This window comes from Antrostomus carolinensis, unplaced genomic scaffold (assembly GCF_000700745.2).
Source record: "Antrostomus carolinensis isolate BGI_N321 unplaced genomic scaffold, ASM70074v2 scaffold9904, whole genome shotgun sequence".
NCBI lineage: Eukaryota > Metazoa > Chordata > Aves > Caprimulgiformes > Caprimulgidae > Antrostomus > Antrostomus carolinensis.
The window spans coordinates 141,440-167,995 of NW_010310196.1; the positions used below are offsets into that span (position 1 = coordinate 141,440).

Sequence of the window (26,556 nt, forward strand, 5' to 3'; positions counted from 1 at the left end):
GGGGGGTTGGGACTGGATGATCTTTAAGGTCCCTTCCAACCCAGACCAGTCTGTGATTCCATGATTCTGCGCTGCAGTTCATAGCTATTGTGGTTAATCCAAAAACGTCAGAAATTTCCTACAAAGAGACTAATTTTTTTCTTTGCATGTACTGACGGAAAGAGATGAGGACTGCAGGAGTTCTTCTGATCCCAATCAGAGCTGAACTTACTGGCTAATTATTTTATTCCTGCCTATGTCAATGGGATTAAAACTTCTGTCCAAGTGCAGCAATATATTTTTTTAAATGCTGAAAACAATTATTAGACTATATTTCCAAAGCTCTAGACAACAGTGAAACACAGGTGCTAAGAAGAATCGTTTGCTACTAACAACTCAAACTTTATCTGAGCTTCAGAGACAGAGGGACTACAAAACACTGCTTTTAGAGGAACATTTTCTTCAACAGAGGCCAAATAAAAAAATAAATGACAACTAACCATGAACATCATATGTTCACTCTGCGTAGTCAGAAGGAAATAGATACAAAGAAATTAAAAATAAATTTCAATAGCATAAATTAAAAGATGCCACAGAAGGTATGCAAATCGCACGCCACAAGGTCTTGTTTTTTGTTTACAAAGACGATGTTTTCGGTTTGATGGAGAGGCATCATTATGGAGGGAATCTGAGGCATTTTAAATAGCAGAAGCACTCATTAAGAATTCATTCTTAACAGGAAGACTGGAAAAAAAATTAAAATTAATGAGCAAGATGAAGTGGGGGGGGAACTTTTGAAGATGATAGCTTCTCACTAAAATAAGACACACTTGATATTAATCACAAGCAGTTCACACACATGCATTACCCCCAACTCCACTGTCACAATCTGCAGGAGTAATTCACAGCTGCTTCACATTCACCTTGTGCTAGTTGGGATATTTGGCAAAGCACAGTGTGGCCCCTCAGACACCGTGGTAATAATGAGGAATGAATCCCCAGGCAAAGTACAGGACATAGCCTGTTTTAAACCTCGGTGAGTCAATATTCCTGCAGTGGCAACTCTGAGAGAGCCTCAGGAAGAGGAACAACTCCAGTCTATACCAAGAGCTCAAAGTGACTCAAGCAGTTTCTGAGGAGGGAAAGCACAAGTACTCTGCCTGCACCATTCTCATGTCTTTTCTGTAAACAAATGACATTTATCTGGGCCAATTTGTAACCAGCATATTAAAACACTATAGTACCTTTTAAGTCTCTTCAAAAATCTGCCTGGTTTAGGACCTCATGATGTGGACATCAGAGAGATTTTCTCAGATATCCTTTCCTATTCCTTAGTTTTAAAAGGAGGAAAAAAAACAAGTTGCCTTTCTTTAAACACACACACACACAGAGGCTTGACTGCTTAACTGATGCACAAGAAGCCACAAGTTTCAGAAAATTCAGTGTTGTGCAACCATCAATTGAAATACCCTTACACAGTAAAATCAAGTTTTGATTGCTCCTCCTGTAAAAAAGGTTGGTTGTTTCTTTTAACTGCTCATATTCTTGGTGCAGGGTTTGGTGAGGGGGGCTCTGGTTCAAGCTTGCCACAAAAAGTGGTCATTGCAAAGAGGAGATGTGGACAAGGCTTTGGTCTCTCTGGATCTCTCAGTTTAGACTAAAAGACCTGAAGACAGATGTGGTAGAGAACAGACTAACCCGAAGTGAACTGTCCCTGGCAGCGGCAGGGTGGAGGCATCGCGGGCAAGGGTGAAACGCCTGAGACAAAGAGGAGCAAAGGCAGCAAACAGAAGTTCCTGGAGCCGAGCAGGAATAATGGGAGACCTGGAGCAGCTAGAACAAGTCCAGAGGAGGGCCACCAGGATGATCCCAGGGCTGGAGCACCTCTCCTATGAAGACAGGCTGAAAGAGTTGGGGCTGTTCAGCCTGGAGAAGAGAAGGCACTGGGGAGATCTTATAGCGGCCTCCCAGTACCTGAAGGGGCTATAGGAAACCTGGGGAGGGACTTTTCATAAGGGCAGTTAATGACAAAACAAGGGGAAATGGCTTTAAGCTGAAAGAGGGGAGGTTTAGATGAGATATTAGGAAGAAGTTCTTCACTGTGAGGGTGGTCAGACACTGGAACAGGTTGCCCAAGGAAGTTGTGGCTGCTCCTCCCTGGAAGTGTTCTTGGCCAGGTTGGATGAGGCTTTGAGCAACCTGGTCTAGTGGAAGGTGTCCCTGCTGATGGCAGGGGGGTTGGGACTGGATGAGCTTTAAGGTCCCTTCCAACCCAAACCATTCTATGATTCTACACATGGAGACCTTTGAGGGAATGAGCATTTGACTGGGGTCTCATTTCACACAGAGAACGTGCCAGAAGATCACTTCACACTAAGCATCTGTCTTTTTTCCAGTGTGATACTCCTCTGTATGTGACTATCCCCACTGTCCCCAGGGAGTTGCTTTGATCTCCTGACTCCACAGAACACCACACAGAAGAGGTGCCCTGCACAGCGGACATGGGCACAACCCTGCTGAGGGCCACCTTTCTGAAAACGATACCCAGCTCTGTTCCAAAGTCTACTGAAATCAGTGGAAAGACTTTCTCAGAATTTAATAAGCTGTGGATCAGGCCTAGATAAAGCTCAAGCTCATCTGGAGGAGAACTAAGGAATTTCCATGCTGGGCAGAGATGTCTCAGCCAGTCCAAACAAGCTGCCTAAGGAGCCCAAGCTGAGTGCTGCCCTGATCCAGCTGTGATGTTGCTGTCCCGATCCGAGCCACCTTGGGTGTCTCTGCATGACCCTGTACTTGTGAAATCAGAGCAACAGCAACAGAACAGGCAGTTTACAATTACAGGATTCTTTCTTATTAATATTTGTTCCTTTAAGGTTTGGCAACTTCAACAACCATATATGAAAATGGGCTGAAAAGACTGCAGGAGAATTCTCCTTTAGGACTCAGCTGACCCAAATACACAGTTCTCTTGCTCTGAATTCCCCGATATGGTGCAGGGAGACAAACTGCTCTGTTTTCTCTCCCTCTCTCTTGCCTTTTTTTTTTTTCTCTTTCCATAATGCTGCATTGCAGGACCAAATTTTCTGATTATCACGCGGTATCTTATTTTTGACTGTCTTTTCCCCAAATTAAATGATTCTGGTACTTTCAGGACAATCAGGAAAGACCTGGCTCATGCCCCGAGGGGTAGGTAGTGCCTTTCTGTAGTAGGTGAGCTTAAAAGCAGCTGTAGAATCAGAAAAGTGTTTGCACTTCAGGGTGCTGCCAACATGACTCTATCGGAGAGTGGAAGACAACATCTAAGTAAAAAAAGCCATGACCACAGGAACCCCTATTGTTGGCGCAGTGACAGCGTGAAAACACCATTTTCACTGGTTTCACTCGCCTTGTGTAGGGTGAGGGTAACCAGTAAGGCTCTGTTCCAACAGCTGGGCTGTGCTGGTGTTGCATAAGTATTTTGACAGTGCAGTTGGCACAGCTTTCAAAAAAACCTCCTCTTGCTCCCTTTTGTGTATTCGTAGATAATTCTGCGTGGTCAAATGACACAAACAAGGTTTCAACACTTCTATCAACCTTGCAGAGTACTCACAGCCATGAGAGAAGGAGTAGTATCTACTTTGCTTCCTGTACACCAATAAAGTTAATCAACTAACCTTCAGGTGTAGAAGGTTTTACCTTCGGGTATGTTTACCAAGTAAGTGAGTTTCTGAAACTAGCAATTAGAAAATCCTTTTTCTCACTTGCAAGCTTGGACATATTTAATCTAAAAGCCACGGAGAGAAAAAACAAACAGGAAAACCTAAAATACCATTTGGCTTTTACAGACACATTTAGAAGCAGTCATACTGCAAAACTGCCTCTTCCAGCTCCTCAGGAAACCTGCACAAGCATTTAACAACTGCAAGAACATTCAAGGTCAAAGGCAAGCTCCTTTTGGAGATAAGTTGCCTTCTAGCTATTGTGCTAAACTCTGCAAAGCAGAGCCTGTATTGCAGATGAGATGACTGGGAGATCCCTAAATCAAACAGCAAGCTCTATGAACAACATACATAAATAAGAGCTTTATTGAGCCTTGTGTCTAAAATTCATATACAAGAGAATTGGAATGGGAAAGCTGGTCACTGCTCTACTTGGATGAATCGCTGTACATCAGCACCAAGCCTACTCTTCTCATTTCAGTAAAGTACACTTTCTCTAGATGTCAAGACCCCAGAGCAACTGAGGGATAGGAAAGCACAGAACCCCACATCAGGATAGAAAAGGAGGAAAAGGCAGCACTGGTTAGAGTTTACTTCCACAAAGTTAACTCTTTGATGAAAAGCTTTACCAAAATGCTAGAAGAGCATGAGGAGAACAGTCCTTGACACTGGATACTGCCCACGTATCCACATGATTCTGGCTGAAACTCCTGACATTCCATCTCAGCATGTTTCAGGATCAGTAAAAAGGCAGAAGGTATCTGAGAGGTGAGCTTTGAGGTCTCCGAAGTGCTGGGCTGACATCTCACAGCAGTGTAGGGTACTGCTCCTTCTCCAGCTGGAGCTCAGGACTCACCAAAACAGAACGGACTGTCCTACAGTAACATAAAGCGTGGCTGTAGGCAGTGAGAAGCTCTGCAGGAAAAAAAAACCCAAACCCAACCACCTTTTTTTGGCATCTGCTTTGTTTAGTTTTCCTATGAAAAGATATATTGGGCCAGACTGCAAGTTATGCAACCTGCAGTTACTCAGCTGGCTTCGGCTGGAAACATCCGCAGCGGAGACTTCCCAAGCTACTTAACATGGTGTAGAAACAGAGCCCTGGGATACAACAGAATGGAAGAAGGTCTGAGGTTAGTAAATGAGGAGGGAAAGCAACACATTAAAGAAAATTCACTCCAGGTAAATGAATGATAATGAAACTTTGGAAGAGCTGAGGTTCCCACATTAGGAGTCTTAGCTGAGATGGGACTGCGGCGTCAAGCCCAAGAAGGAAAAAAGGTTTCTGATAGCCCGATGAGTCACTGACAGTATTTCTGACATTGTTGTGACATGAAGAACTACTTGGAAAGTCTGATCTGTTATTTGTACAAAAAAAAAGAGTAAGGCTAGCAGAAAAGGAGGAAACAGTCTGTCAATTAAATGTATCATTTGTTCAACTTGTAAGGGAAGGAGAATGAAAAGGAAAATAATGGAAATTAATTGTGGATGTGCTATCAGACTACAACCAGAGCGCAGGGTGAGACAGGGAGCAGATTCTTCCTGTTTCTCATGGAGAATGAGAAAAGATATAAAGATATAAATACTGAAAAGATATAAATACTGAAAAGATATAAATACTGAAATGAAGCCACTTCAACTTGCCTGGCATCTTGCTCTCCAAAACCAAAGCAAAAAGTAGGCTCATCCTGCTTCAAACCTGAAACACGTATGGTCTTCCCACCAGCAACACCAAGTTTTCTGAAGTAAAGAATACTTTATAATGGTGCAGCCGAGGAGTCCTAGCATGCAAACAGAACCCTGGCCCTGTTTTTCACTCATGCTAATTCATCATCACATGGAATACTAAAGAAATGCAGTGCACTTGCAAGTACTTCAGACGAGTCTGATTGCAGGACGGGAGAAATGCAAAAGCCTGGGAAGAGAAAGACAAACAGAGCAGAAGGTTCAGAGGCTAAAGTGTTTCAGGAAGAATAAAGTTTAGCCTTTGTCTGTGATTAAGTGGTTGATTCTGCAAAGCTGGGCAGGTATCAAGAACTGGTTAATTGAGGGCAAGAGAGAGTTAGAGCACCAAGTGAAAACAGAGCAGTCAAGGGGAGAAAAACAGCTGCCACAAAGTCTGTTTTCCCTGAGGGTCTCCAGTTATCATTTGAAGATAAATATACTTTTCAACTAACCTATCCTGTGGAGCTAATTCCCTGGAAGTGCTGGGAACCCACTAACACTGCTGCCCAGGATGTTCAGGAGTTGATGGGTCTGTACCTGTGTAGCATCCATTCAGATTTTGTACCTAATAAAAAATGAAATAACACAGCAGTGCCAAAAGCATTGTATCCAGGTATTTACTCGTCCCTCATGGCAGATGACATCCCAAAGCAAATGCCAGACTTACTGGGATGTGTGTAACAGCAAAAAGGAATTACAGGCAGGTTCCTATACAAAGAGAAGGAAAAACCTGCTGCCTTAGCTTCTGCAGCTGTGGACAGCCAAAGAACAACACCTCCTCTGATAAAATAAAGTGATCTTTGTGCCTCCAAAGTTGGCTTTTCACGAGGCAGCCACACGTCCTCCTCAGGAGCTGAAGCTATGGAGTGTCCTGGTTTTTAGCTGAAATAGAGCTGGTTTTTCTTTTTAGTAATTAGAAGAGTGATATTTTGGTTTGCAGCCTGAGAGACATTGTTAACGTACCAGTGTTTACATTTGTGTCCCTGGCAGTGAAGGACTTTGTGTCTGTCAGTCCACAAGCACAAGATTTAAGGGGGGGAGAAGAATATTTAAATTAATAAACTTAATTGACAGTTAGATATGCCAATGGGCTATTCCATATCATATCACGTCATGTCCAGTATATTCATGAGGGGCTCTTCCTCTCTTGCTCTCTCTGGCTTTGGCTCGGGCTCTGGCTCTCCCGGGATTGCGGTTTCGGGTCGGGATTGTTGCTCCTCCGGGATCGTGATCTGGGAACGGGCCGGGCTCGGTCAGGAGGGGGGTGAGCTGTAACACTGGGTGTCATTCACTGGCATATTTTGTTGCTGTTATTATTATCTTTACTATTTTAATATTATTAATAGTATTATTTTAAGTTTTCTCTCTATTATTAAACTGTTCTTATCTCACCCTACAAGCCTCCTTATCCTTGCCCCCCAATCCTCTCCTCTATCTCCTGGGGGTGGGGGGGAAGTGGGTGAACGGCTGTGTTGGGTGGCGGGCAAGGGCCGGCCCAGTGAAACTATTACATGGAGATAGCATCAGGTGTGATACGCCAGGTGTGTTTTATACTGCAGTGTATTTGGGGAGTCCAAGTACTGTCTGTGTTACCCACGCACTGCTTTTTCAAAGGCATAATTTCCAAAGTACACATAGACTTCTACAAACAACCCATTACAGCTTACTCCAGTTCTACTCTGGTTTTCTGATCTATACATTTTGGTGATTGCACTGTCCCAGCAGACCCACTGGATGAATTCAGTCTTATGGGAACAGACTAACTTACAAACCCACGCAGTCCATGCCCTTTGCTGCTTTGGGTGAGAGACAAGATCCTGCAGAAACCTCTGTGTTTCTCCTCGTATCACTGTGGCATCACCCAGAAGCAAAGAACATTTAGCATAATGACTCAGATGCGTGGTCAGCAGTTTAAACCAGCCACTTGATGTTACTAGAATAAGGATTCAGTTTAACAGTTGTTCTGCATGCACAGAAATGCCCCTCCACCCCCCATCCCCAGGAAATCACTTAAAAATAAAATGAACAGAAATCAAATCATCTGTTTGAGAAGAAGGAGGTTATGGCTTGGAAAATGCACATAATGGGTGGAGCAAAAATGCCCGTGGGTGAGGAAAAAATATTTCTCATAGCAAGAGGATCAGGGAGCCTCTGAGCTTTATCTCAGGGATGACACAGTATAAATAAAAGTCCAGGGCCAAATTCAGACCTGTAGAAAATACCTGCAGTTCTGCTGAATCCAAGAGGAGTAGAATCCTCTTAGGCTAATGCTGAGCTCAGGCTGTATGTTTTATACCCTGTTGCAGTCACAGAAGTCTTGCTTGAAAATGAATGAAAGTTATTTCCATGATGGTTAGCTGAATTACACCATATGCCACTGTCGTGGTTTAGCCTCAGCCAGCAGCCAGCACCAGGCAGTCACCCTCACAATCCCTCCGTCAGGGAGATGGGGAACAGGAAATACATCAATAGGCTCCTGAGTCAACACAAGGACAGGGAGGGCTCACTCACCAGTGATGGTCACGGGCAAAAGAGACTCCACTTGGGGAAAAAAATAATTTAATTTGTTTCCAATCAAACCAGAGTAGGATAATGAGAAATAAAACCATGTCTTAAAACACTTCCCCCCAGCCCTCCCTTCTTCCCAGGCTCAACTTTGCTCCCCATTTCTCTACCTTCTCCCCCCAACAGCACAGGGGACAGGGAATTGGGGTTGCAGTCAGTTCATCACATTGTCTCTCTCTGCTCCTTCCTCCTCAGAGGGAGGACTCCTCACACTCCTCCCCTCCTCCAATGTGGGGTCCCTTCCACAGGAGACAGTTCTCAGCCTTGGCCAGAGGCGGGTCCATCTTGGAGTCATGAAAGCTTCTAGCAACTTCTAACAGGAACCACCCCTGTAGCTCCTCCTCTGCTACCAAAACCCCACCACACAAACCCAACACAGACACTTTCTCACCAGGCAACAGACATTTGTTCTATATTGTCTACTAAATCAATTTAAACATTCTCATCCAGCATCAATACATTCCGATGCACATAGGAGCAACCTTGATCTATCAACTACTACACCATTAGCTTCCCAAATCTCATAACCAGGTTCTGCTTAAACTTGAGAAGAAACTTCTTTACAGTGAGGGTGCCAGAGCCCTGGGACAGGCTGCCCAGGGAGGGTGTGGAGTCTCCTTCTCTGGAGACATTCAAGACCTGCCTGGACGCCTTCCTGTGTGATCTCATTTAGGTTCCTGCTCTGGCAGGGGGGTTGGACTGGATGATCTTTCGAGGTCCCTTCCAATCCCCGACATCCTGTGATTCTGTGTAACCAAAACTAATTCATTAAAACATGAACCCTGGCCCATAAAACCCTGAAACACATTCTTAATTTCTGTAGGATTTAATGATAAACTTTAAGCTTAGGATATCTAAACATCCATATTTGCATTACATCTATCATGATCCAACCTTTTTGCCAGGCTCCAAATTCTCCAGTTCTGCTCAGATCTCTCACTTCTCCCATTACATTGTGCACTGCAGGTCTAGGTATTTGTAGTCCTGATCTTAAGAATAACACTTAAACTGTTGATATAAACTGTCTGAAACACTGTAACTTTAAAAATTCAGATCTGCAAGTGGAAATAAAGCAGCTGAGCATTCTGACTGGCTATTATCAGCATCTCCTTTAAATCAGGCTGTGGTAAATTCTGTATTCAGTCAGACTGAAGGTCACAGAGCTGGTATCAGAGCATTAGACATGACAGCAGGCTTTGTGGCATCTTATTTCGAGTTAAGAAGGCACACAAAATAGACCCTAGTTTTGTTTAAATTCCATAAGATTTTGAAAAAAGGTAAATGAAGAGCTCTTAAGGCATATGGGTATTAGCAGACCACAGCTCAAGGTTGAATTGAGGTCTGAGGATACAGAACTGCCAGAAGGGTTACAACTACAGTAGCTGTAATGAAGGATGGCTGTGGGATGGTCTGAAGAGAGGTACCTAAAGGACCCAGAATCAAAACAGGAGAAGAAAAATATATTTTCAGTAGCAGCAGACAGTTATAGCAACGGGGAGGAAGAAATTAAGGATGATTCAATTGGTATTGCTGTTCAAAAGATGTGTAAAAATAAGGGGAGAGAAACCAAGCTTCTCTAACTGGATCTGCACCTGGAAAACAAGTGGAAGAGAAATAGAAACTGTAATGAAAGGGACAGCTGGAGAGATGGTATCAGAGGATGGAGGTCAAGCCTCCGTGAGAACCAGCAATTTGAGAGAGTGAGAAATGAAAGAGTCAGAAATAGCTAAGACCTCTTTGGAAGTGCAGTGAAGAGATGTCAATACATTCATTATTTCATCCATCGTCTGCTAGTTGTTCCTCCAACTGTAGTTACAGAACTTCAGCTATATTTAAAATCTGATTTATAGCTAACACTTAAATCACAGAAATTTAGTGATCATGTCCTTTATTCCCACCCAGTCCATTTATGATCCCACCTCCAGCATTCCCTCCTCCAGATCGCTGAGACCTCCTCTCCAGACTCCAGGCAGGCTCTAGAGCATTCCTCCTTTGCCTGCTAATGCAGTTGTCTGCTGTTGGTATTCCAACCACAAACGAGATGTGATCATTACCATGAGTTCCTTCAGGCTGCTCAAGCCTCCGAGTCCCCTCAGTAAAGCAGCCTTTGAACCAGAGCCCTAAACTCTCTTCATGCTACTGCTGTAATGTTTATTTTCACCTGCTGAGATCCTTATTTTTTGCATGCTAGTCTGTTGATTGCCAGTTTTAATTTTCAATTTTGTTTCTGCTGCCCCTTTTCAGCCTAAATTTTCCTGACATGGCTCTTGATTTCACCGACTGGTTGTTCCTACCAGGAGGCTGCAGCATTCTGTACTGTCTCCACAGTTCTCCGAGGCATTACGTTTTTCTTCCAACTCCTGTAGATTTTTTTTTTAAATAGTTCTCAGTCTTTATTTGATGACTGACACAAGTTTATTCGTTCCTGAACACAAGAGCCATGATAGCTGCCCAGTCTCTCTCCTCATGTCTGCACTGGAGTTCAGGTTAGATATTAAGGATGAATTAAATCACTAGGAGTGTCACGTAGCACTGGAACAGGCTGTCCAGAGAGGCTCATGAATCTCCATCAATCCCTTCAGGTTTTCAAAACCAAGCTAGACAAAGCCATGTCAACAGTGGTCCTAGTTATCAAGGACCTCAGAGGTCCCTTCCAACCCTTATTTCTACGATTCTAGACATTTGTCCAATATTTCATTCCTGTACCCTGTAACAATCTGGCTTCTCTTAGATTTCTCCGTCCTTGATATCTCCTTTCTTCCTCGAGGACTGTATGTCATCAGCTCCAGTCTTGACATTTGAGACTCTGAAAGCTGGTTCAATTTGTATTGTCACCTATCTGCAGCCAAACGGAGGCAGAGAGACATTAAATCATTGGTATCTGCCAAAAAATGGGTGACAGGCTGCCAGGTGGCAGGATGGCTCAATAAACTACATGCCCTCTTGGTACACAGGCAGCAAGTGGTGTCACCCAGCACTGAGCAGACCCTGTGTCTTCAGGCACTGGTGATTGGTACCACCCTCTCCTCAATACTAAATAAAGGGGGTTTTTTCAGCAGTGCCTTTACCTACAAGTGTTGTCACCACTATCAGCCCTGCTCTGCCCATGCAGGAGGACAAGCACATCTTTTCTCTCAAAAATGAAGTGTTTAAGGTTAACAGATCTCTGAGGGGTTTTACTGTTGTAAGCAGTATTGAGGTATGTTTTCACCTGTTGCTGGAATTCCCTGTCAGTCCCTGTGCAATATATCTTTATATTCTGCTAGGCTACAGGGCCCACATGCCTCGTCTCTTATATTGAGGATGTTCTGCTCCTACAGAGCAATCAAACCTACAGTTTGCACTGCGCTGCTGCCCAGAAGGGGTTTGGCACTCTTAGGTATCCCTACAAGATTACTCCCTAATCCAAGTTCCTCTGTGGCTGCCAGCCTCACAACTTATGTCCCTGTACAAAAGAGAAGTGAAAACATGACCCCAGATGACTGTGAGAACAGCTGTGTGCCACTCTGTCCTGTGTTCAACCATCTTACCCATTTGTTCTTAAGTAAATAATGTTATTTTCTGCATCTGATAAATCAAGGATTGATTTAAGAGGTGGAAATGAGGATAAAACGAATCTGTAGTACCTAGAGGATAATATGCACTCTCTTACTGTGTGTGTCTTGCCTTTCTGCTTCGAAAGGGCTGCAGGGGACGGTGAGAGACAACAGGAGGTTAGCAAAGGACAGAAGGGATTTAGGAAGAAAATTCAGGGACAGCTGAGGGAGCAGGAGCAAAGGGAGGAAATTCATCAAAGAAAAGAGATAAGAACATGAGACTGAGGGGATTTATTGCAGGGTATTAGGAAGAAAATATAAGAAGAAAAATCTCTAAAAAAATAACTTTATGCTAAAGTATTTGACAGCTGGGGGAAATCACTCTGCCTCTATCAACAGCACGATATTTCTGTGGGACCATCTCTCCATAGCAGCTAGAACAAGTCCAGAGGAGGCCACCAGGATGATCCCAGGGCTGCAGCAGCTCTGCTGTGAGGACAGGCTGAGCGAGTTGGGGCTGTTCAGCCTGGAGAAGAGAAGGCTCCAGGGAGATCTTATAGCGGCCTCCCAGTACCTGAAGGGGCTACAAGAAAGCTGGGGAGGGACTTTTCATAAGGGCATTTAATGACAAAACAAGGGGAAATGGCTTTAAGCTGAAAGAGGGGAGGTTTAGGTGAGATATTAGGAAGAAGTTCTTCACTGTGAGGGTGGTCAGACACTGGAACAGGTTGCCCAGAGAAGCTGTGGCTGCTCCTCCCTGGAAGTGTTGAAGGCCAGGTTGGATGAGGCTTTGAGCAACCTGGTCTAGTGGAAGATGTCCCTGCTGATGGCAGGGGGGTTGGCACTGGATGAGCTTTAAGGTGCTTTCCAACCCAAACCATTCTATGATTCTATGATACGCGGACCCAGACACACAGAGCAGATTTCTGCCCACAGAGCAACAGTCAATTCCAGTCTACCACAAGGATCCACGGTGACAGGTTTCTGACAGACAGTGTGACCAGACGTCCAGAACACTGTAAAATGTCATCTGTTAGCAATTCTTGTAGGACAGCTACGTGTGTGTATTATGACTGCTGAAAATCTGCTTCAGGTACAATGGGGAAAACTAGTAAAGAGTTCCCCATGTCTTGGTACATTTGTTATGGCAGTTTTTGCATATTCTGGTAGTTTTTCTTCATTTTATATCTTTCTAGCCTTGGTTCCTTAGTTATATAAAGCTATATATCAGGAAGTTATTAGGAACTGGAGAAATAAGCTAAAACACATACCGCACTAAAAACCAGGAGCATTCCTTATGAACAGACTCGAGATGGAACTAGGTGTTGCTGGCTTGTTTATATATGTTGCTATTATTTATTTCCTGTAGTTAAGCCTGCATCACAGAGATCCAGATGATAAAGCACGTTTCTGTTTCCTGGAGCAACAGGAAACCTAGAAGAAAACAGGCCAGAGCTGCACTCTGTTGTGTTACCCCTCGTACCAGTGACATTTCCTCACCACTTTACTGCTGAATGTACAGAAGAGGAGGCACTTGTTCTGAGAGCTGCAAGCAAGAGAAGAATGTTTCTGCCTGTGGGATATGCCAGGAATAGAAAAACTGCTCAAGTTTCTTAGGTCAGATCCTTCTTCTTGAGTGTTGACAGCTGTTTGCCCCTGCCTTACCAAAATGTTCCAAAACAAGACTTTGAATGTGCTAATTTTAGCACAATCTGAAGCATCAGTCCCAAATTTCCAGAAAGGACAATGATTTTGGTTGCCTGACTGAGTTTTCACTAACCATTCTTGAAAAAGCCAGCCTGGACCCTGGAATTTACCACTTCCAAAATACCTATTATATGTAAAATACCAAAATACCACTTCCAAAAGTCTCTCTTTCCACCAGGGGCAACGTGTGATAACGTAACAGAGATGTCACCGAGCGATCGTTACACGCTAAGAGGCTGCAACAGATGCAGAAGTTCAAGATTAAACTCAATCTCTCCTTCCCTATGGTTTGTGGGGAATTATGGTAACACCTCCATTATCCCTCACAGCACAAAGCTGTTGCTGGTGCCTCCCCAGGCAGCTGCAGAACATACCATATTATATATTACACCACCAGGTTCAAGAACACCGGGTGCTCTGAGGAAGCAGTGATTGCTTCTCCCACATCAGAGCAAAATCAGCCACGCCGTGCCTGCAGTTTTGTCACTGGGTGGGAGCTGGACCACTCGAGCACGGGCTTGAGCTCTCTTAGCATTAGAGCCCTGGAAGATTCTCTTGGAGTTGGACAAGAAACACCATTTTGAACTAAAACTCTGGAGTCTCCTCTATGCGTGGTGTGTGCATCCATGGGAGGACAGCAGGGGAATGCAAACTGGTTTATTGCTATGGGAGTGCTCTTAGTGAACAGACCAGCATATTAAATAGAAGCTAACTGTGGATTCAGCATCTCCAGATGCCAGGAGGCAAGGCAGCAAGTTCAGAGATAGCACCCGGTAAAGGAGGAAATGCCCAAATACCTTAAAACTTACCACTAAAGAAAGCAACATTCTCCAGCAGCAGCAAAGCAAACCCACTGGCATATTGTATCCAGCTCCATCTGACAGCTCTGGAACTCACAGTTAATTGCACTTGGATTGAGCCTTCCCAGATTTTTCTTAAATTTGTGCCAACTATTTAATAGCACGAACTGCAGGGATAGACAGAGTGAGGCCTGGTTTACACTTAACAAATGATCAGCAAAATGTTCACATTGGACAGAAGAATGTGAAACCAACCAAAAGAGCCTGCATCTCCGAACTGACAGTACAACGCCAGCCCTTGGCTCCCAGTTGTACCAGTTAAATAGCCATTAGGTGACATCTTTTGTCTGAGCTGGCAAACTCATAAGCTACACAGGGCTAAGAAATGCTTCTTCACAGAATCCCAGAATGGTGGGGTTGGAAGGGACCTCAGGAGATCATCCAGTCCAAACACCCTGCCAAAGCAGGTTCCCTACCCCAGGTTGCACAGGAAAGTGTCCAGGTGGGTTTGAACATCTCCAGAGATGGAGACTCCACACCCTCTCTGGGCAGCCTGTCCCAGGGCTCCGGCACCCTCACAGTGAAGAAGCTTTTCCTTAAGTTTGTCTGGAACTTTTGGTGTTCCAGTTTGTGCCCATTGCCCCTTGTCCTGTCACTGGGCACCACTGACAAGAGCCCAGCCCCATATTTTTGGGATATATTTGTCAGATATTGATAAACATTGATCAGATCCCCTCTCAGTCTGCTCTTCTCCAGGCTGAACAGTCCCAGCTCTCTCAGCCTCTCCTTGTAAGGCAGATGCTCCAGGCCTCTCAATATCTTTGTGGCCCTGATGAAGGACAATGACAGAAAGGCAGTGCTGGTGCTCAAGGCACCGCTCAGTTGTTTCAGCAAAGGTTGAAGATCATCTTTGAACAGAGGCTTTGCTCAAGTGGCTTGCCTGCTATACACAGGGATGGACCACATCCCTTAATTGGGACGGATCAGTATATTGATGTTTATGGTGCTGATTCCACACAAGAGATGCAGGGTCAAATACCTGAGCCAGTTCTGTTCTCACTCAATCTACTTAATGATTCTTGTCCCATTACTGCTAAAGCTGATCTGATGTAATGCTGGTTCTCTTTCCAGGAGAAAAGAAAAAAAGAATTAAAAGGTTTCCAAACAAAATTCTGGAATGTGAAATACAAACCAATGTAAAAAGGAGTCAGAAATCTTTTCACCTGCAACTCAGAAAAGAAGAGTTTAAGATGGAAAAGAAAATCCCCAACAAGCTAAACCACACTTGCCAAGCTACCCTTGGTCCTGGATGAAATCAGCCTGCAAAGCATGTGCTGTGTTGCAGGGCTGAGATCTCAGCACCTTCCTCTTCCTGGACTGTTACAAGCTTTTGCAATGACACTGAGCAGACACTGGCATGGCAGAATCAGGAGAACAGGACAGAATAGTCTCTGAAGCCCCTAGAACACATCCTGGCACAACGCACACTCATACTTATTCCAGCATGGAGGGTGGGGTGAGGAATGATTTTTAAAGTCCTATGCTGTTGCTCTGGTGTTTATAGATATGGATTTCAAATGGTTCAGCCAATATTGCATTCACACTGCTGACTGCATCTCAGCTTCACTCTCAGTCCAGGAAGAAACTGTGTGAGCAAAGAAAATTATTTTTTATAATGAGTTGTGTAACTTAAAAACCTCTCTGTAGTTCAGGTCAGAAAACAAGCCCTCCTAAGTCCTTTTTTGCTTAAAAGATTTGGGAAGTGATTTTATCCATAATCTAAAATGAATTTCCTACCTGTCAATGTGGCCAACAACCCACTTTGCTGTGATATCCTCTACTCTCTGCAGAGTGGGATAGGTTTCATCCTGCACCTCTTCAGATTGATTAATTAACCACAGAACAGAGCTGGTTGAAGTGCTTGTAGAAAAAGTAGATTACAAGAGGTTTTGGCTTAAGTCAGATCAAAATCCAATGCTTTTAAACATTTTTCATCAACCTTCAGTGAGTCAGGAAAGAAAAAAAAGAAGTAAAGTTTAAAATGCACCAAACACCCTGCAGCTCCAGATTGAAAACAACAATGTCTCCAGACCCATGTTTCACATCTGGTGCTACCAGAGACTACAGCTCCAGGCAACTCTGCTGCTCCAGCCACCCAGGCTGGGGGAATCCAGGGCTTCAGGTTCCCAGGCCAACTGGGTGTCCAGCCAAACAGAAATTCTGGACATACTATGGGATGTGAGCAGGGGTTACAAGCTTTGGATACCAGTCTCAAGATTTCCAGACTCCACAACCCAACTCTACGAGGCTGAGCCTGGAAGCTTACCTTCAGCTGGGGTTCCCCTCACCTTTCAGGATAACTCCCATGGGTTGTCCTTCCCAGGAAACTGAGCATCAAGCCTGACACCAGATGAGGATCCGGATCCTGGTGCTTTCTGCCACTCCCCCATGTAGCGATGCTTTGTAGGGTCACATCACAGAGCCACCAAGATGATGAAGGGAGTGGAGCATCTCCCTGCTGAGGAAAGGCTGAGGGAGCTGGGGCTCTTTAGCTTGGAGAAGAGGAGACTGAGGGGTGACCTCATTAATATTTATAAATATGTAAAGGGTGAATGTCAGGAGGATGGAGCCAGGCTCTTCTCAGTGATGCCCAATGGTAGGACAAGGGGCAGTGGGTGTGAGCTGGAACACAGGAGGTTCCACTTAAACTTGAGAAAAAAATACTTTCCAGTGAGGGTGCCAGAGCCCTGGGACAGGCTGCCCAGGGAGGGTGTGGAGTCTCCTTCTCTGGAGACATTCAAGACCCGCCTGGACGCCTTCCTGTGTGATCTCATTTAGGTTCCTGCTCCAGCAGGGGGATTGGACTGGATGATCTTTCGAGGTCCCTTCCAATCCCTGACATTCTGTGATCTCTCACTGGGGATGCTGGGTTTGCCCAGGTGTGGACTCTTGGAGTCTGTTTCAACATTTCCTACATCTTGGTTTGACCACCTGGGGTTCAGAGGTGGTGGGAGTCCCTACAGAGGCAGGGCTTTCAGGGTCTCTGCTTTGGAAATGGTGAGCAGGACTCCCTAACAGCCTGCTACGAATCCAGAGTTCAAAAGAAACCTCGTCTTTGATATATTGGGACTTCACTGAGCCAAAGTTATTTCACAGAAAACATTGTAGTGAATCAGCATCTTTTGATAAAACTAAGCTTTGGCAAAGGAAGAGGAGAATTCCCAGAAGCTTGGATAGAGGAAGCAACGTGAAGTCAAACTACGGTCTGTCTCACCCCAGAGTGTGAATACAGCAGAAACAGGTAAAGAGAAAGCTGAAGACAGGGGATTTAAAGGCTAATTATTGACAGCAGCTTCACAGGTGGATGAACCCTGGATGGCAGAGCACATTCAGACATCTCATCAACAGGAGCAGTGACTTTCCCTGGCCAGGCATTATGGTTATGACCAAGTGAAATGAAGGGAAAAAGCATTCCTTGATGTCAGCTAGCCGCAGCCGGGGCTGACGAGGGACAGTCCCTGCTGTGTCACCAAGGCAGCCCCTGAGGAGGGTACCCTGCCTGTGTCTCTGTGTCTGCACACACAGGGCTGTGGGTAGAACCTGTTTGATATGATAGAGGTTTGGGCCAGACTGCTGGTAACAAGGCTGTGGAATTAAAAGCAGGGTGGAAAAAAATAGGGCCAAGGATTTTTATAGCTTGCCCAAATGCTTCAATTGATCATACTAACTTTAGAAAGCAAAAGGCACAGTGCACGCTTGACAGGTTTGCTCCTCTGACAGGTACATCATGTGCTTGTGATTCCTGTTTAATTTCCTTCTTTAAGAAAACCTCAAACTGTGTTCCTTGTGGGTGTGGTGGAAAGTGGAGGTGGAGAGTGATTCTTCTCTGAAGGAAAATACAATTACCCAACTTCTTTAACTGCTCAAACAGATGACAAGTGAATAGGCTTTCAGTGCTCCCCGCTAGCTCCGGTTTAAAACAAAACACTCTGCATTATACATGCAGGAACAGATCCCTACTCCCAAATTCCCTATAGCAGAAGGGAGCCAAGGGGGGGGGGGGGAGAGGGGGGCAGGGGGGGGGGGGGGGGAAAAGCCCCTTTTATTTTCCCTGTGTTTTTCATATTGCAAGGTGCTTTTTTATCTCTTTGAACTCAGGAAAGAGACTCGCAAACATGAAGCTGTGCTGTGCTAACTGGGTTGCTACTGGAATATGAACCAGGGTCCCAGAGTCAGGGGGGTGGAGGAGGGGTGAGCGTGTGTTTGTGCGCTCATGTTCTTTGATGAGTGCCAATCATTCCTGCAGTTTGTTCACCACCTCCGCGCTGTCAAACGTACACAGACACAAGCACACTTCTAATCTGGGCTCTTCCAGTGCTAAAAGCAGACAAGCGTGTGGTAATTCTCCAGGTTAAAGCTGAGCCACAACGAGGACGAGCGTGTGTGTTTTTAACAAGCGCGTGTGCAAGGGACAATCCATGTAACTGTGATTATCCCCACACACACTGCAACCTGCATGTTCAACAGCAAGGAAAAACACAAGTACCAGAGAGTACGTACATCTTTTGAGGAGATTTCATTTCCTTTATCCTTTCATCTTTTTTTTTTTGGCCATGAATCCAAGGTCCTCTGGGTGATTCTCCTCTGGCAGCAATATGCCAGTCAATCAGAAGAATAATAGATGAGTACCAGCAAGTAGCACAGTGTTTCTTAATCAGGAAGAGTCCTGGAAAGTTTGATGAATGCTTTAAAACATTTTCTTTGGGACTTCTGTTTAAGAAAGGGAAGTACTTGCCCTCCTATTTGCTCTTTTTAGTATGACCATCTCTAAAATCTTGTGTGCCAGTATCCTAGATTAATCTGAACACGTTTCACTGGTGAAACAATACAGTCTCTTTTCTCTGTTCATTTGTACCCCATGGTAGGGGTATTCAGTGGGATTTAGCAGCAGCCTAACACCATTTCCCCTGCAATCAATACTAAAACTCCTAAATACTGCAGCTGGAAAACAATTAGGCTACGATTGAATGCATTAAGAAAAAATTCAGGGTTGGTGTTGGTGAGTTTGGCTTCACTCATGTCCAGAAAAACTGCCCTTGTGAGGATCAAAGCTGAGTTTGAACGAACTTACACTATTCAATCATTTTTTGTCTCAGATTTAGCTTCTCCCCAACATTGTTCTGATATCCTGGTAATCATTTCTGTAGACCAGGCCTCCAGACAGCAGCTGAGGACAGGCAGGTCAGCCAATATCACAGTGGTTTGTTTGAACAGTCTGAAAATGAGGTATTCCAAAGCCAAGGTGCTGCTATCCAGTATTCTCTCCTTTAGCTTTGCTTGGGGAGCCTAAATTTCTGCTTCTGTACATACCTTGCACAAGTGCCTCTCTTATGCTCTAGACAGAGATAAGTGACTTTTTACAGATTTCAAGTGTGTGATTAGAAATTCACAGCTCCATGGATTTTAAGGCCAGAGAGGCTGTTGCACTAACCTAGTCAGAGCTAATGCACAGCACGGATAAGGAAATAATCTCCAACTACTCCCTGCTGCAAGCCCAGCAGCTGAAGCTGAACCACGATCTAGGTTTTAGGAAAACACACAGCAGTTTAAGATGAAGTTTAATAGTCTTCCAGGGGAAAAAACTCACCAGAGCTCTGAGTGGCTTGTTCCAATTAGAAACTTCACCCAGTGGTCAAATAGGCGTAGTATGTCTATATTTAATCTACCTACAGCTTACAACTATTGGTTTCCAATGAGCTTTTTGTCTCCAAGACTGTAATATCCTCTATTATCAAATGCCTGTCCTCCTTATCAGTATTTACAGACCGTGATTAAGTTATGACTTAACCTGCTATCTAATAAATTAGGTAGATTGAGTCTCTTGAGTCTCTCATAAAACATATGATCTGATTGTTTATGTAGGTATCTCTCAGATACCTTCTCAATTGTGCGCAATTTCTAAATTTTATCCTTGAAGAATGGGCACTTCAACCAGACATGCTACATTTCAGTAGTTTTTGCAACGGAACAATGACAGTTCTTACATGACTTTGTGTAGAAAAAGGGGAAAAGACAGATTAAAAAAGGAAGAAATCACAGAATGGAGGAGAAAAGAAGAATGAAGAGGGTTAAAAAGCAGCAAAATAACAACTGAAAGAAAAAGGAGAAGGAAGGAAAGACTCAGAGTAGGACAAGGTAGTAAAGAAATAAGTAGCTATTGAAATAGAAGCTCAGGGAGAAGCAAGAGATGAAGAAAAGACCATGCAAAGCAGTGCCTAATTACAAGCATGCTTTCATAAGTCATCTTGACAGTTCCAAGAAGCTGCCACTCCATCCTGCTACCCATCCCTCCACTCCGTTATTTCAGGCAATCAGTGCTCTCCAACAGTGACCATGGCATGATCCTCCCTGTTTAAGAACACACACTGCACCTTTGCAGAGCTTTTTGGAAGCAGAGCACCACAAGGCACTAAAACAACCAACTAACCAACCAACCAACCTCCCCCAAACCCACCACCCATGTTTGAGTCGGGCTCCACAAGAGAAGTGTGGAAGGGACTGGGGTTATTCCCATCCCTCACCCTGGAAATACCTGCCTCACTTCAAGGCCAGCACTGGAGGACTCGGTCGGAACAAACAAAAGGCAGATAGACACCAAACACACATATGGAGCTCTGGGCTCCTGTCACCAAGCCTGGGACAGCTGTGGCTTTCTCAGGATGCTGGTGTGCTCAAGTAATTAGTCCAAGGCCAGCTGTCCCCTTCTCACTCTTCATCCCCACTGCTTCTACTGCCACTGTCTATCCAAAGAGTATTTCATCTGATGGATCACCAAAAGAGTAGTGGTTTTGTTGTTGTTTATTCTTGGGAAGGAGGGAGTGGAAGAGAACTGGTGAGGTGGTAGAGAGGAAAGGACTTTTCTGAATACATCTCATGAGAGGGCTCAATGTTTCCAAACAAGGAAAGATTTGCTTTAACCTTTATATTCTGAAGTTCTGAACTGCAAATGCTTGTGCTGGTATTGAAAATGCAACCATCAGTAGTGAATCTGCCTGTTCAGGACAACTTACTGCTTGATGGACACATTCAGCTCTTCTGGGCCTGATTTCCCTCTCAGCAATCCAGAAGTAATTTAGGGAAATTAATGAACCCTATTTCAGTCTCAAGATGCTCCCTATAACACACTCCTTTCTGAAATCTTCCTGTCAATTTGTGCTAGAGCAACCTAGAGGTACCGTGGGAGCCAGGTCTCCACATCAGTGGGGGCTGAAGAAACCAGCTGAAGCTTTTACCAGTTGTGAAAGCAGAAGCCAGAACAGCACCAGCCCTTCTGTTCTCATCTGTGAAATGACATTTATAGCTTTGCCCCAAAACCCAGCTCCCCAACAGTCACAGGATGGAGGTGGGGGGAAGGCACACGGCTCCCCAGCCTGTGTTGAGCAAGTAAGGGCATGACAAAGCAAAAGGCTGGCGTGTGCATCCAGCAGCCCCGTCCTGTGACGGGGCTCCATCTACCGCAGCTTGCGCTGCATCCTGCCTGCCCGTGCATCATCTCCATAGCAGCAGTTCTGCTAATTGACACCAGCTGCTTCAATTCCAAATACTTCTCTCCAGAAATATCGATACGACGACGTTATGATTAGAAAGCACTTCACCAAATGCCTCTCAATTCTGCACAGCTCAGATGAAGAGCAGCTGCAGAAAGAAGGGACAGTTCCCTGAACGTACAGAATCAAACACTGCAGAAACACTGGAGAAATGAAGGCTATAAGCAGCAAGTCAAAACAGAATAATGATGGCTGAGAAAGCAGCCTGCTCTATATGCTTGTGCCTGTCATTTTAGATGTTGAAAGGACCAGGAGCAGACTTCATCCTTATGCTCTAGGATAAATGGCCACAGCAGTGCAGCGTTACAGCTTCATGTAGCAGGTGTGCCTATTTGTCAGATCCAGTTTTTCTGTCCAAGGATGGATTAAAGCAAAATCCATCAGTCTGAGCCTGGCTTGGGAGAGTAGCTGTGGTCTTGAATCATTTGGCTCCAGGGACTGTTGTGCACGGCCCACTGGCAAAGAGAGTCACTGGAACTGATAAGCTAGTGGGAAGATTTGCGAAGTGGGAATGCCACCACACCACCATGACTTGGCTTGACTGCTGGCTATTTCCCTGTGGCTGCTGACTCCACACAGCAAGCTGTCAGCTGGATGCTTGGCACTGGGCACACTGGGACTGCTGAAAGCTGCAAGCATTTCTCCCCTTTGGCCGGGCTGGATTAAGCTGGGTAACAGTACAGTCAATTCCCAGTTCAGTTAGAAGTCTCAGGCCCTGTCTGTGACCATCAGACACAGGGTATTCCTGAAAAGACAGCTGGTTACTGAGTTTATGCAAGAACTGGGCAGATCACTTCAATCCCATCTGTTGTTCCAACCTCCTGGGCACAGAGAACAGAATCCTTGAAAGAGCCAACGTGACCAATAATGATCTGAAAATGAGAATCACAATCCAATGCATGGTTTCTTCCGGAGAAGGATGCTGTACAATCTTTCAGCAAACACGGCACGCTTCAGCGCACGGCGGTGTAAACAAGGGCCTAACACACCGTTTCACTCCTCAGATTTCATACTACAGCCGAGGTAATGCAACACAACTAAAGCACAGAGATCACTTTGCTATGCTAAGTGATTTGCCTCCTACCCTGAAAATCAATAAGGTAAATAAAATGTTTTATACAAATGCCAGACCGTGTCTCGCAGTAAACACAATGCTCACATTTTAAAAAATATTTCTACTAAGTTACTCTGGAAAATAATCAAAGTGTTTAGAGCCTCATTCACATTTTGCCATTTACACACCTTGTTTGCTTTCATTGTGTTCCATCCATCTGCTGAATCTCCCTTTAAAGTTGCAGTTTTCTTTACCTATTTCACTTTCTAACTTTTGGTCTGTATTAGAAGAGTGTTTGAATCCACAGTGCTGCAGGAGAGGGAGTACTTCACTGAAATTTCAGGAAGGTAAGTCTGAACACCTCACAACTGAATAGAAACTTTAAGAATCTTTCTCTGAAAAAAAGAGACTTGCATTGTATGTGTAACATTCATTGACTGTATAAGCCTTTAATCTCCATTTTCTTTCTGCTCCCAGTAAGGTTGCTGTACTTACTCGTGGTGGAAAACAGCTGACACAGAAGTACGTATAAGAAAAAGCAGCGTAAAGATCTGTGCTCCCCGTGCTTGTGGGGGAGTCACTTCCCTGAAGTGTCCTACGCTGCGTGCAGACCTGTGAGTGTCATCTGCAGGTGACAGCTTGATAGAATTCTGCTGATTGCACTGCAGTTGTGTTCCCTCCCATCAAGCTGAATTTAGCCTTTCCTGTTACCAAATCCCATGAATAAACTTGTATGCATATATTTATTTTATTTCTAGGTTTTTCAATGACGCTTATGTGAGTAGATGGTATCACAAGGACAGGTAAAAAAGATTAAGCATTATTAAAAAAAAAAAAAAGACTATTGCCTATCTTTAAATAACCATAATGCTATAAACATCCACTGTATGATGGCTTGTTAGCATCAGTATTTGAACACTGAACAATGTCCATCAATGGAATTCCAAGCTCTAGGAATTAACTGCTTGGCAATTCTTCAAAAATAAAACATCTATTAAAAGCCAACAGTAAACCAGAAATCTCTTTCCATGTCATATGGTAAAAAATATAGTGAATCCTGAAAAAAAAAGAATAGAAATTAGAGTCTTCTGAATGCTCCAGTCATTGGGACCACCAACAGACAGACGCTTTGATGGTTTCCAATGGCACAGCTCTGTGGATTGTTAACAGAATTACAACAGCTTTCACCAGTCACACACCTTGGAGCATCAGATCATAAGGAACCTGTGCAGCAGAGCAAGTAGCACGAGTATTCGAACAACAGACTCACCAACAGTCTCTTCCTACTGACGTTGGTACACCTCCCTCTGCAACATGCCACAACTATTATGTGCTGTTGCAGCGCTGGAGGGCAGATGCCCAACACACATCTGCCTCAGCAGAGAAGCAACGACGCTGCAGCTGACCATTTATTTATTGTTCCCAAAGCACAGCCATACTCCCATTTAATTTCAGCTGCCCCAGCCTCCTCCATAACTAAATTATTGTTATTATGCTTCACATAATCCTGGTACTGACAGGGATGTTTGTTATATGTAATTAAAGATATTAATTTTGCATGGAACAGAAGACACAGAGCCAAGAACTTAATTTTTTCTTAAATCTCCCATTAGAAAATTACCTTCATTAGCACCGACTCGCTGAGCTTCTCTCTGTTGACAATTTTTATCGCAACCTTCTGACACGTGACACAGTGAACGCCCAACTTCACAAGCCCTGTAGGAGAAACAGCAAAAGAGAAAGGCAGAGTTGATTAGAGAAAGCTGCTGGGGAGATTTCTGCTATTAATACACCACCCAGCAGTTGGCAACTCATATGCACAGAAGTTTCCACTCGTCCCTCCTCCAGCCAGGTCTTGTGAGCGATGAAGACCCTCCAGCCCACAGTGATGCTGCCAACTTCCTTAATGGTGCTACAGTTTCTGCCATTAAAGCTGTATTTTTGTTAAAGCAGTGTATTCCAGTTCTCACCACTCAAAATGCTTTCTACCAGTAAGATGTAAACTTCTGCCAATTTAACTGCACTTGCTAAGGGCTTTTCCCAACACCCGATGGCAACAAAAAGCTCAGAAATCAACAAAACTAGATGGTGAAACATCTGCAGCGTTAACATGGCCTCTATGTTCTTTGAGCTCCTTCCAAAGTTTTCATGATTGTAATAAAAAGGTACTTTTTATGCTTTCCCTTACTATTTGAATTTACCCTGCTGTATGAAGTTAACACTGTGATGAATGCCACTGCAGCATGGATGAACATCGGTGTGTGCTCATACAGTTCTTCTTAGTTGCTATTATTTACTATATCCTTGTCCTCAAACAACTGTTAAATGATTATATTGGCAAAAGGATATGGACACCCCCGACAGGATCAGGATGTCTGAGCTATCACCAAAATACAGAACAAAACTGCAAGAATTAAAAGAAAGGGGTAAGTATAGGAAGTATTATCTTCTGCAAAATTTTGACCTAAATCTGCTGACTTGTGTTGAAGGGCTCTTTCTGGTGGTGCCCAGTGACAGGACAAGGGGCAATGGGCACAAACTGGAACACCAGAAGTTCCAGACAAACTTAAGGAAAAGCTTCTTCACTGTGAGGGTGCCGGAGCCCTGGGACAGGCTGCCCAGAGAGGGTGTGGAGTCTCCATCTCTGGAGATGTTCAAACCCACCTGGACACTTTCCTGTGCAACCTGGTGTAGACCTGCTTTGGCAGGGGGGTTGGACTGGATGATCTCCTGAGGTCCCTTCCAACTCCCACCAGTCTGTGATTGATTCCGTGAGATGTCTCCCACAAGTGAGTTTAAGATGGTCTCCTAAGCTCTCAATTCTATTGCCATTAAGAAAGTTTGTACCCAGAATAACTGTACTTTGTAGGTCTATTCAAGGGAGATCTCTTGATTTGCTTCAGCTCTTACTCTTGTCAAACGTGTGCGTGCAGCACAACACCTGATAGGCCGGATCTGATTCCACTCCACACACAATGTGCCAAACTGCCATTCAGTCTAATTCAGCTGTAACTGAAGTAAGAAGACATGGCACCTCCCTGGTGCCACAGAGACCTGCTGGGCTCCACAGAGCATTTATGAGCAATTTTCAGTTGGACTCCATGATCTTAAAGGTCTTTTCCAACCAAAACATTTCTATGATTCTATTCTATGACATCACACAGTAAGAAGACATCAAGCTCAGCTTGCAGCTCCTAGGCTGGGTTGCAGTTAAGATCCTGATCCCACCCCCTGACACAAAGCACAAAGCCAAGCACGTTGCTTTATCTGCAACTGAACACAACAAATCTGCAGCCCAGTGACACAATGAACATGGGACTGCACACCTCTTATCGAGGGGTGAACATACAGACTAGTGCCTTACTACAAACTCTCCGCAGTGAGGTCAACTGGAGTTTCATCAAGGACTCCAGCAATCTCCTCCAGATACTCATCCATCGTTCTGCTACACGGTTAATCATAAATTGGGAACCATTAATCACTGGTTATTAGGCTGAGAAATAAACTCCTGACCCGCTTGCAGTCACATCTCTTTTATGGCATGCTCAAGTGTTCTGGATAGTTCTAGTCACATAATTCCTCCGTCTCCTGGTTAAATGCTGACATCCTTACTTTCAGCCACGACATAAGTCACAAAAATTAAGAACGCCGCACACTGACAAATCCATTTGAAACTGTGCACAGCAACAGCCTGGCCTCTGCCTGAAGCAGCCAAGAAGCAGAGCTGGGGGAAGATGCTGTGATGTCTGCCTAACCCTCACTCTGAGGTCTGAATTTGTGTATTCAATAAATGTATAATATTACCCACAGCACTGCTGGCTCTATGTTCACTGCTGATGGCAGCTGCAGCCTTACTTATCCCTCTTCTCTTTGCCTTTGTGTGGA

The 26,556-nt window shown here is 44.4% G+C and overlaps 1 protein-coding gene across 1 annotated transcript in view; it reads right to left on the bottom strand.

Moving 5' to 3' along the window:
- Positions 1 to 26,109, bottom strand: part of BRSK2 (BR serine/threonine kinase 2) — a 163,662-nt gene extending 137,553 nt beyond the window's left edge. The window contains exons 1-2 of the mRNA XM_029084586.1: positions 26,043 to 26,109; positions 24,293 to 24,387 (exon numbers count right to left, since the gene is read on the bottom strand). Coding sequence (XP_028940419.1) covers positions 24,293 to 24,387; positions 26,043 to 26,109 — 162 coding nt within the window. The remainder of the gene's footprint in view (positions 1 to 24,292; positions 24,388 to 26,042) is intronic.
- Positions 26,110 to 26,556: the final 447 nt, after the last annotated feature.